At 52.7% G+C, this 12,172-nt stretch overlaps 1 protein-coding gene across 11 annotated transcripts in view; it reads right to left on the bottom strand.

The window, feature by feature from the left end:
* The window catches only part of GOLGA1 (golgin A1), a 68,386-nt gene that overhangs the window by 6,123 nt on the left and 50,091 nt on the right, over nt 1–12,172 (bottom strand). For all 11 annotated transcript variants that reach the window (XR_519568.4, XM_070056808.1, XM_008273324.4 and 8 more), the window contains 4 exons: nt 4,959–5,048; nt 4,050–4,152; nt 3,808–3,941; nt 3,443–3,586 (listed from right to left, as the gene is read on the bottom strand). Coding sequence is in view for 10 of the 11 variants with exons in the window: in XM_070056808.1 (XP_069912909.1) it covers nt 3,443–3,586; nt 3,808–3,941; nt 4,050–4,152; nt 4,959–5,048 (471 nt within the window). In the remaining variant the exon portion in view is untranslated. The remainder of the gene's footprint in view (nt 1–3,442; nt 3,587–3,807; nt 3,942–4,049; nt 4,153–4,958; nt 5,049–12,172) is intronic.

Raw genomic sequence — 12,172 nt, forward strand, 5'->3', positions numbered from 1 at the left:
TCATGTTACGCATTCTCTTACATTTTTGGTCCATCAATTTCTCTAATAATTACTATAAAGTCCTATTATGTGCCTGGTGCTATGTTAGAGGCTGGAGAAACAGCAGTAAACAAAACAAGACAAAATTTCAGCTCTCAAGAGGGAAAAGAATGAGTGAAAAACCACACAGACCATCAGAAGGTGCTAAGAGGAGTGAGAGAAAGACACTAGGAGTTAGGGAGCTCTGTGGTGAGGGTTCGGGGGCAGAAGCCTGCCTCGCTGCTGAAACAACACAGGGGAGAAGCACGGACGGAAGGGGGAGGGAAGAGCAAGAGCCATCAGAGCGTCTTCCAGACAGAAAGCTCAGCAAGGGCGAGGCCCTGAGGCCCACGTGGCTGGGGGCGATGCAGACAGAGGGCATGCGCTGAAAGGTGATGCTTCGCAGGCCGCTGCAAGCACTTGGACTTCTGGGACAGAGGAGTGAGGGGGAGCAGAAGTTCAAGGCTATCTTCTGGAGGAGAGAGGAGGAGGATAGGCAGTGGCGATGAGAAGCAGTAGATTCTGGCTCTAGTTTGAAGGCAGAGCCAAAGGATTTGCTGCTGATGCGGATGTAGGTGGATGCGGCCCAGGCTTCACCATGAGATAGGCTAGATGGCAGCACAGAGCGGCTAGGCGGCCTGGCGAAGCCGACGTTTGGCTTCAGATGTTCAAGGTTGGATGCTTGTTAAGACACCCAGAGAGGCAGGAGTCTCAGTGCGCACAGCCACTTGGGCTAGAGGCAGGCAGAGGGGACGCAGCAGCGTGGGGCGTGGGTGAGATCTCACGGCGGCGGGCAGCCTGCGAGGAAGAGGCTGGAGACACAGTGGGGGGAGGCCGACCCTCAGCTTAGGCCAGGCAGAAGGAGAATCAGCAGTGGACTTTCGGACTTTGGAAACGTGGCCTGGGGGGGAAGCGAGCATGGGAAGAGTGGAAACGTCCAGGGCACAGTCACAGGTGTCCCGCAGGCTTGTCCCGGAGGGTGGCGGAGGAATCCGGCGGCGGCAGGGGGCTGGGAGACAAGTGCTTCTCCAAGATGGCCTGCATCAGCACAAACGATGGCGATGGCGCAGCCAAGGCAGAGAAGGGCGGAGTGATGCCGAGTGGGTGAGGAAGGGGTGCCCCGAGAGGTGGATGGAGGGGCACCACAGTAACAGGAAGGCCCAGGGCACGGGAAGTGACAGCTGTCTTGTAGTGGAGCGAGCGGGGCATCAGCGGAGAGCGAGGACAGAAGAGGCGGGAGCAGAGGAAGAGAGAAGCCACGCAGAAATGAAGCTCTGGGGTGGGCACACGGTGCCGCAGCTGACCACTGCTTGAGCCGCCTGCATCCGAGCATCTCAGCTCTGGCTCCCGATTCCAGCTTCCTGAAACTGTGCACCCTGGCAGGCAGTGGAGACAGCTGAAGTATTTGGGTCCTTGCCGCTCATAAGGGAGACCCTAATGGAGTTCTGGCCTCCCGGCTCTGGTCTGGGCCAGTCCTAGCTATTGCGAACACTTGGGAGTAAACCAGTAGATGGGATATATCTGTCCTCAAATAAATAAGAACTTTTTATAACTTTACAAACATTTGTTTATTCGAAATGCAGAGTTACAGCGAGACAGAGATCTTCCATCTACTGGTTCACTCCCTAAATGGTTACAATAGCTGGAGCTGGGCTGATCTGAAGCCAGGTGCCAGAAATTTTTCCAGGTCTCCCATGTGCGTGCAGAGGCTCAAGCACTTGGGCCATCTTCTACCGCTTTCCCAGGTGCATTAACAAAGAGCTGGATTAGAAGTGGAGCAGCCGGGACTTGAAAAGGCGCACAAATAGGATGCTAGTGCTGCAGGCTTTGGCTTTCTCTCTCTCTCTTTGTAATTCTGCCTTTCAAATGAATAAATAAATATTAAAACAAGAAATACACTCAGTATGTCATTTTTAAAATCTGTATTTAGGGGCCAGCGCTGTGGCGTAGGAGGTAAAAGCACCACTTGCGACACCAGCGTTCCTTATGGTCACCAGTTCGTGTCCTGGTTGCTCTACTTCAGATCCAACTCCTGGTTCAGAATGGCCTGGGAAAGCAGTGGAAGATGACCCAAGTGTTTGATCCTCTGCTACTCATGTGGGAGACCTGGAAGAAGCTCCTGGCTCCTGGCTTCCACCTGGCCCAGCCCTGGTCCTTGTAGCCATCTGGGGAGTGAGCTAGCAGATGAAAAATCTTTCTGTCTTTCCTTCTATGTAGCTCCAACTTTCAAATAAACAAAAAAATAAATCTTAAAAAACAGAAAAGCCAGCAAGCTGTGAAGCCATGGTGAAGGGCGGTGCAGAGGAAGGGCCCTGAGAGCGGCAGGAGTGCTGGGCAGGCCAGCACTGCACTGGGCACAGCAGTCCTGAGGCTCGAGAGACCGGCCTGCGCGACGGGGCACCCCCCAGCTGTACTTTGGCTACAGGTGCGGAGCAGGAGTGATTTAACCAGAGTTGAGGTTTGGCCAGGACAGTGTGGGAGAGAACAGAGTGTGTCGGTGAGGCAGAGGCTAGGGGACAGGCGAGGGGATCCAAGCTGTGGAGGGAGGCAGGCAGGCCCCAGGCATGGCGAGGACGTCGGTCTGACAGACGGATCATGGCGGGGGCACGTGAAGCTCCCCAAGAGGCCGGGCTGAAGACTCGAGCATTCAGAAGGCGGCTGCAGTGCTCAGCCCGGGGGAGGAAGCGCGGCAGTCGCTGCCACAGAAGTCAGGGTCCTGGTGCCTGAGGGGACGGCGAGGGGCGTGGGGGCTGGGCATCTGGGATACAGGCGGTGTCCCACCTGGTGTCCATGTAGCTGCATGCGTGTTTGCTTTTTATTACCTCACGGAACCATGCATTTGTTTTGAACACATTTCTGTGTGTACTTTGTATGTCACACGGGGGGGGGGGGGGAGAGTTTTTTCTTTTGTTAAAGATCTAGAAAAAAATGCACACAATTTGGGAGAATTATTTCTGTCCAGAGCACCGACCAGCCAGCACACTAAGATTCACAAACAACAGGATCCAATGAGGCCTGAGGTGACAGGTGCAGAGGCTGGGGGCAGTGAGTCACTGAGTCTTTACCAGGTACCACAAAGCTGACCCAGCAGTAACAGACTCCTTTGTTTCATCCTCTTCTCCCACCAAACACAAACCCTTAAAAGCAAGGATCAGTGCTGCCACTCCCAGCAGCAGAAAGTACAGAGGACAGACGAGTGGCCCTAGAGCCCGGCAGGGACAGCAGAGCCAGGCTTGGGCTCTGGATAGTATCTCAAGGGGGCGAGGGGAGCACAGATGGAAGAAGATGGAAGCTCTTTGGACCAAAGAAGTAAGACTTCCCAAGAGGTGCCGGGGCACCAACAAAACCCTGAGAGTGGCCCGAGGATTCCAGCCCCAGGCCAGGAAGAGAATGAGACCCACCGCCAAGGCACAGGTGCCCTCACCTTGTTCTTCTCGGCGAGTTGCTGCTCCAAGTCCTGCTTCTCCTTCTGCAACTGCCCTAGCTCCACAGCCCCCACCTCACCATTTGGCGTTCCTTCGGTGGCTGCAAGCTGGTATGCAGGGTCTTGCGTGGCTTTCACGCTCACCTAAAGGGTGGGGATGGCTGGTTGAGAGGCAGGACGGCAATACTGAAGCTCAGCTGCAGGTGAGTGGGGAGAGGAGCAGGCTCATCTCACAGGTGTGGCCTGGCGCGCGGGGACAGGCAGCTGGCTCGGAACCACAGGTAAACTATGGCGAAGGCCCATGCCCACGGACAATACCAGCCCTGCACCCTGCTGCCACACGCAGTGGTCCGGCTGGGACTTACGCGCAGTTCGCGGGGCTCCTGGCCCTGCAGCCCCAGCAGGTCCTCGCGGGCCGCAGCTTCCTCTGCCCTCAGGCTCCGCAGGGCCTCCAGCTCACTCTGCAGCTGGTGCAGCTGCAGCAGCGCAGACTCCTGGCCTAGGGTGGGCGGAGGCAGGCGTGCAGCGTGAGCCCAGGGCTCTCCCGCGGGGTGCGCTGGGGCCAGCTCAGGCGGGCACGCCGGCCTGGCCAGGGGCTGCCTCTCACCTTTCTCCAGTGCCAGAAGATCCTGCTCCTTCTGCAGCAGCTCCTCGGTTTTCTCCTGCAGACTCTGCTCCTTCTCGTCCATCAGAGCTGTCAGGTGGGCGGCCTTGGAGGAAGCGGGGTGAGGGAAAGCCTGTGTCCTGGATCCCAGCTCCCTGCCAGCAAGCTCTGCCCATCCATCACCCAGGGCCCCCGAAAGCCTCCTGGAAGGCCGCAGGCAAGCTAACCCCTGCTCCTGTACATGTGCCCAAGTCCGTTCTCCCTAGCACAGGGATGAACACCTCATTGTCCCCTGGCCCACAGCGGGCCAACCAGCGGCCAGCTGCCCAGACTTCCGACACTGCGTCACAGCCTGCCACACACCCCACACCCGGCGGGCGTTTCAGACCGAGTCGCTCAGGGCAGCATTCCAGAAGGTGTGCTTATCCTTTTCAGAGGCTACTCTGACTCAGATCTGTGAAAGACTTAGCAAAGCCCGGAGCCAGGTAACCAGGAGCTGTGAGGCCAGACGCTAGGCCTACCATCCAGGAAGACTCTTCCCACACTTCCTGCTGGAGCTCAGCCCACTTATGTGAAGCCTTCGTGGTCTGTGGGCAGCGCTGGCCCCCTTACGGCAGGAGAGTGCAGGAGGTCGGTGACATGGCCTGTCCCACAGGGAGCATCTAACACCGGACCCCAAGGCAGCAGAGGGCGTCCCATGTGGTGCAGCTTCTTTAGAGCAGTCCCCTCCTGCCCCCCCCACCCCCGCCTCCTGGAGCAGGTCCCCCCCCACCTCCTAGAGCACGGGGCACCACAGCTGCCTGTGGTCCAGACCGGGTCCACGTGAACCGCTGCTCTGACCAGAAGGGGGCGCTCCAAGTCAGTCCCCTGGGGGCAGGCCTGGACCCCCACCTTGCCTCAAACAGGGCCCACCTGTTGCTGGAACTCTTCCCTTTGCTTCCGCACCTCCTCCAGGGCTTGGGCCATGGCCACACTCACAATCTCTCTTTGGCTCCATTCTTCCTACAATCCAGAAGAGAGGTAGGAGAGACAGCCCCACACCAGGTGACACCCTTTTAGCCGCAACCTCACACGCAGCCTTGCAGGGTTACAGGAAACCCTTCCCGCGGCCCAAGATGCCATGGCTGCCTGCTAGGCTCGAAGGCACCTGTGTCCTCCGGACAGCCTTCCAGCTTCTTGGCAAAGGGCACACCACTGAGGGTCAGCTTCCTGTGAGCACACTAGCCAGTACCCAGGCCAAGGCCAAGGGGAGAGACGTAGGCCCATGAGAACAGGAAGCTGGCCCGGGACAGCTGGGTCACAGGGAAATAAGCACTCATTGACTTTTCATAGGGCCGAATGTCACTAACTCATAAGAATTAGCCCATTTCATAGGAGAGAACACAGAGGTTCTGAAAGGTTAAGTGATTTGCCCAAGGTCCTAGAGCTAGGAAGTGGCACAGCCACACTGAAAGTCAGTGGCAGTCCAACCTCAGAGGCAGAACCTTTGGATACCAGAGCCCCTGGCCCGAGCGGTCTCGACCAGGAACAGGGCTGCCTCACTGGCCTTCTGCCGGGCACAGGACTGCCTCCAGGACAAACACACGGTCATCCTCCAGCATGCTGAGGCCATGCTGCAGCGCCAGCACCCGGACGTCTGATTTCTCAGGTGCTGGACACTGCTCACAGAGAAGCCCTGGATTGAATGTGGTGATGTGTGTGGCCTCTCCACCCAGAACCCCTCTCTCTTTTTGGTAAGAGCCTCATTGTTCTTGGTCCTGACTCCTGCCCTGAAATTGCACATGGTCTGGCAGCGCTGCGATACTGATACCCTGATTTTGCGGAATGTGACTTAGACCTGGCTCATCACAGCATCTCATCTTTTTTTCCTGTTGTTAAAGTTTATCTTGGGGCCGGTGCTGTGGCACAGAGGTTCATCCTCCACCTGTGGAACTGGCATCCCATATGGGTGCTGGTTTGAGTCCCAGCTGCTCCACTTCTGATCCAGCTCTCTATCATGGACTGGGAAAGCAGTAGAAGATGGCTCAAGTGCTTGGGCCCCTGCACCCGCGTGGGAGACCCGGAAGAGGCTCCTGGCTCCTGGCTTCGGATCGGCACAGCTCCAGCCGTTGCAGCCAATTGGGGAATGAATCAGTGGATGGAAGACCTCTCTCTCTCTCTCTCTCTCTCTCTCTCTCTCAGCCTCTCCTTCTTTCTCTGTGTAACTCTGACTTTCAAATAAATAAATCTTTTTTTTTTTTTTTTTTTTTTTTTTTATCTTATTAACCATTAGCTACCTATCTATCTGAAAGGCCAAATGACAGAGAGAGGAGACAGAATCTTCCATATGCTGGTTCACTCCATAGATGGCCACAACAGCTGGGACTGGACCAGACCGAAGCTGGTGTCTGGTGTCTGGGGCCTGGTGTCTAGGGTGGGAAGCAGACTCATGTCAGCTCCATCCTGGAGAACTGCACTTGCTGCTTCTAATCCAGTCATGTTTGGTCCCAGAGAAATCCTCTTGAGGTCAGGGCTTACCAGCTTCCACTCCGAACCCCCAAGAATCAGCCAGTATAGAAGTGGGCCTTTGGCTTAGTGGTTAAGACACCTGCATCCCACATCGGAAAACCCAGGTTTGACACCTGGCGCTGGCTCCCGATTCCAGCCTCAGGCTAATGCAGACCCTGGGAGAGAGCAGTGATGGATCAAGCAATGAGTCTCTGCTACCCACCAGGGGCACGTGGATTGAGTTCCTGCCTCCTGGCTGTTGTGGGCATTTGAAGGGGGAACCAGTACATGGCAGACCTCTCTCTGTTTGCCTCTCTCTCTTTCTCAAACAATAAAAATCAGCCAGTGAGGGACTAGGCTGGCACAGGGGACAGGACATATGTGTCTCTAAGTCTGCTGCATCCTAGCACTGTGGCACAGGTTAAGCTGAAGCCTGCAATGCTGGATCCCTCATCAGAGTACCAACCCTGGCTGCTCACTTCCTACCCAGCTTAATGCTTGTGCACCTGGGAAGGCAGTGGAAGATGGTCAAGTACTTGGACCCCTGCCACAAACGAGGGAGACCCGAATGGAGTTCTGGGCTCCTGACTTTCAGTGCTGGTTGTTGCAGCCATCTGAGGAGTGAATCAATGGATGGAAGATCTCTGTCAATCCTCTCTGTAACTCTGCTTTTCAAATAAATAAAATAAATCTTAAAAAAATAAATAAGACTGTGCTGGTGCCACAGAGCTCCCTAAGACCCCTGGGACCGAGGTGGAAGGCTCCAGGCCAGATCTGCTCAGCAGAAAGCATGGCCTATACTTTGCATGAGCTGCAGGCCACCTGCACACAGCAGCTCTCTCACTTAGGGATGCGCCTGGCAGGAGCTCACAGAACATCTGTTTTGAGAAATATGGATAAAACTATTCTAAATACATATGCACCTAATTACAGTGCTTCAAAATACATGAGGCAAAGACTGACAGAACTAAAGGAGAGACAAGGGCCGGTGCTGCGGCTCACTAGGCTAATCCTCCGCCTAGCGGCGCCGGCACACCGGGTTCTAGTCCCGGTCGGGGCGCCGGATTCTGTCCCGGTTGCCCCTCTTCCAGGCCAGCTCTCTGCTGTGGCCAGGGAGTGCAGTGGAGGATGGCCCAGGTGCTTGGGCCCTGCACCCCATGGGAGACCAGGAAAAGCACCTGGCTCCTGGCTCCTGCCATCGGATCAGCGCGGTGCGCAGGCCGCAGCGCGCCGGCCGCGGCGGCCATTGGAGGGTGAACCAACGGCAAAGGAAGACCTTTCTCTCTGTCTCTCTCTCACTGTCCACTCTGCCTGTCAAAAAAAAAAAAAAAAAAAAAAAAAAAAAAAAGGAGAGACAAAGCCATGATCGTAGCTGACTTAGCACATTCCTCTCAGTAACTGACAGAACAAGCGTGCACACACACACACACACACACAGAATATGCAGAAGGTTTGAATAATACTATCAACCAATTTGACCTAGTTGGCATTTACAAAATACCTATCAGCAGAGGACAAATATTGTTTTCAAGTGCAATGAAATATTGATCAAGACACACTACAGGCTGGGTCATAAAATCCGTCAATAAAAGAACTGGGGGGGTAGGGGGTTTGGCGTTGTGGTGTAACAGGTTGAGCCTGTGATGCCAGCATTCCATATGGGTGCCAATTTGAGTATCAGCAGCTCCACTTCCAATCCAGCTCCCTGCTAATGGCCTGGGAAAGCAGCGGAAGATGACCCAAGTCCTTATGCCCCTGTACTTCAACGGGAGACCTGAATGAAGCTCCTGGGTCCTGGCTTTGGCCTGCTCCAGCCCTGACCATTATGGCCACTTAGGGGAGTGAACCAGCAGATGGAAGGTCCCTCTCTCAGTCTCTCTCCCTTTCTGTGACTCTGGCTTTCAAATAAAATAAATAAATCTTTTTTTTTTTTTTTTTTTTTTGACAGGCAGAGTTAGATAGTGAGAGAGAGAGACAGAGAGAGAAAGGTCTTCCTTCGTTGGTTCACCCTCCAGATGGCCGCCATGGCCAGCGCTGCGCTGATCCGAAGCCAGGAGCCAGGTGCTTATCCTGGTCTCCCATGGGGTGCAGGGCCCAAGCACTTGGGCCATCCTCCACTGCCCTCCTGGGCCACAGCAGAGAGCTGGCCTGGAAGAGGAGCAACCGGGACAGAACCGGCGCCCCAACCGGGACTAGAACCCAGGGTGCCGGCACCGCAGGCGGTGAATTAGCCTAGTGAGCCACGGCGCCGGCCAAAATAAATAAATCTTAAAAAAAAATGAATTGAAACAATTCAGAGTACTGTCTGACCAAAATGGTACTGAACTCCAAATATCAAGGAAAATTCTCCAAACATTTGACAATTAGCCACACATTTAAAGTCTGTTGTGCTGGCTTCTGAGTCAGTGCCTCTTGGTCTGTACTCGGTAAAGCAGGGCTCAGGACTTCGCAAACCGTATCCGCTCTCTTTCTGCAGGTGCAGGTGAAGTGGAGCTGGACGGAGACGTGAGGGCGAGGGTGGGAGAGAACACGCCCTGCCCCTCCTGCCGGCTTCCTGCGGCATCGGTGAACGTCACTTCAGCACTCCTCTGGCAGCAGCCATGTTTTCCTGAAGCAGCTGCTACATCCATGTGGAGCCAAACCCATTCACTGGCTCATCCCGAACACGCTCACCAGTGCCAGGTCTGTGTCAAGTCTGTGGAGCTCTGTTTCTCATTCCCAAATTTAGTAATTCCAATTTCTTCACTGTGTTCCCGTAGTCCTGCATTTGGAAGCTTCCTGCCATGCCGCCTTCCTGACGTCACTGTTCTGGGACCAGCTGAAAACTTCACATTAGAATACCTGTTCTTGGCTGGGTACTTCTTGCAGGGGTTAAGCTGCTATTTGGGATGCCTGAATCCCATTTTAGAGGGCCTGGGTTCAAGTCCTGGCTCCGTACCTGATGCCAGCTTCCCAGGAATGTATACCCTGCCAGGCAGCAGGTGATGGCTCAAGTATTTGGGTTCCTACCACCCATGTGGAAGACCTGGATTGAGTTAACTGGCTCCTGGCTTCAGCTTGGCCCAGTCCTGGCTGCTGCAGACTTTCAGGGAGTAAACCAGGAGATGTGTGATATCTGTCTGTCCCTCTGCTTTTCAAACATATAAAATCAATGTTTTCAGAAGTTGGTTTTTTTTTAATCATATATTCTGAAATACCTGCAGTTCCTACCTTCTGACTGGACCATGTATGACACTGCAGGGGTTGGATTTTCTGTTTCTTTTGTCAGTATAATAGTTTCCTACTGTTGCTGTAACAAATTACTTCGACCTGACTTAAAACAGAAATTTATTATCTCACAGTTCTAGAAGCCAGAAATCTGCATGGACTCTAGTGGGGCTAAAACAAGATGTTAGAGAGACAGGTAAGAGAGAGGTCTTCCATCTGCTGGTCATTCTCCAAATGCCTAGCACAGCCAGGTCTGGGCCAACCCAAAACCCAGGAGTCCAGAACTTAATCTGAGTCTTCCAGATGGGTGGCAGGGACCTAACTACTTGAGCCATCACCCGGTATACACTAGCAGGAAGCTAGACTGGAAGCAGAGCAGTTGGAATTTGAAAGAGGTACTCCAATATGGGATGTGGGCATCCCAAGAGGTGACTTAACAGCTGAGCCACACACTCACCTCATGAATTCTGTTTCTTAATTGCAAAAAACAGGCTTTTATATTTTTATTACTGATTTTTAGCTTAACTGCACTGTGGTCAGAGAATGTAATTTAATAGCACTTCAATCCTTTGAAATTTCTTGAGACTTGCTCTATGGGCAATTTTTCCAAACATTCTATGTATATGTGAAAAGGATATATGAAGGTACTTCAAAAGTTTGTGGAAAATGGAATTAAAAGGTACCTTTGAGTTACTTTTTTGTTCCTTCTTTAATTTCTAATTATTCATTTATTTGAAAGGGAGAATGATGGGACAGAGGGAAAGACAGAGAGAGGAAGAGATCTTCTATCTGCTGGTTTGCTGCCCAGATGCTGGTAACAGCCAGGGATGGGCCAGGGCAAAGTAAGGAGCCAGGAACTCGTCTAAGTACTTGGAGTCATCACCTGATACCTCCCAGGATATACCTTAGCAGGGAGCTGGATCAGAAGCAAAGGTGAGATTTAATTCCAGGTACAGCCACCTATATTTTATTCAATGCCCAACCCTATATTTCATTTTTTAAACCTTACTTTCTATTCTCAATTAACTTTTTAATAAAAGATTTTATACATTTATTGATTTGAGAGGTAGAATTACAGAGAGGGAGAAACAGAGAGAAATGTCTTCCATCAGCTGGTTCACTCCCCACATAGCCACAACAGCCTAAGCTGGGCCTATCCAAAGCCAGGAGCCAGGAGCCAGGAGCCAGGAGCCAGGAGCTTCTTTTAGGTCTCCCACATTGGTACAGGGTGCTAAGCGCTTGGGCTATCTTTTACTGTTTTCCCAGGCCAGAAGCAGGGAACTGAATCAGAAAAGGAAGAGCCAGGATATGAATCAGTGCCCATATGGGATGCTGGCACTGCAGGCGGAGGCTTAGCCTACTACGCCACAGCACCAGCCCTTTTAATTGACTTTTCAAAACTCTGCTTTCCCCTTTTTATAAGACTGGAAGTTATACGCTCTTTTATTGCTTTTTTAGAAGTCAGTCTGGAGATTACAAAAACCATTTTTGTCTTATCAAAAGCAAGCCAGCAGAGGGGAACTCTCCACGTCTGTTGCTCTCTCTCTCTCTCTGACTCTCAAATGCCTACACATTTCATACTGAAGTGCCTGGTTTTGAGTCCTGACTCTATCTCCACTTCCAGCTTCCTGCTCCTGTGCACCCTGGGAGGCAGAAGTTCACTGCTCAAAGGGCTTGGGTCACCGCTACCCATGTAGGAAACCCAGACTGAGTTCCTAGCTTCTGGTTTTGGCCTGGTCCAGTCACAGCGGCTAAGGGCTTTTGAGGAATGAACCAGCTTTGGATTGGCCCACCTTGGCCCATTGTGGCCATTTGGGCAATGAACCAGTGGATGGAAGACTTCTCTCTCAAATAAATAAATAAATAAATATATTTTTTTAAAACAGCTTTATGAAGCTATAGCTGATGATCAACAAAGTGTATACTGAAGGTATGCAAGTTGACGAACTGTGCTGAAACTGATATGGGGAACAGGCAGGGAGTTAGGGAAAGTGAGCTGGAAGATTTCCCCACAACTTCTGTTTCACAGTCATGCACTTTAACTCCTTACATACCAATTCAGTCCACACTTCACCATGATGCACCTGCATCTCTCCCAGGGCTGGGAAAAAGGAGCTAACGTGATCAACAGGTGCAAGCTAAACTCCCCGTGGAGATGCTATGAAGCCCCCAGAAAACCTCAAGCACACAAAGTCCCGCCCACATTCTACCTATTTGTATACTCAATTAGGGCACCACTGCCGACTGCATAAGGAGACTGCTGGAAGTGGAAGTGCCCCTCCTCTCGCCTTCTGCCCTTTCTCATCATCGGCAGCTCTCTGGCCCTCTCACAGCAAGTATCTCTCCTTGTAGGGTTAGCTACCCTAGTGCCTAAATTTATATTACTCTCTGTCAATAAATTCTCTGATTTTTACATTTTATTTATGCCTCTG

Source organism: Oryctolagus cuniculus, chromosome 1, assembly GCF_964237555.1.
Source record: "Oryctolagus cuniculus chromosome 1, mOryCun1.1, whole genome shotgun sequence".
Lineage (NCBI taxonomy): Eukaryota > Metazoa > Chordata > Mammalia > Lagomorpha > Leporidae > Oryctolagus > Oryctolagus cuniculus.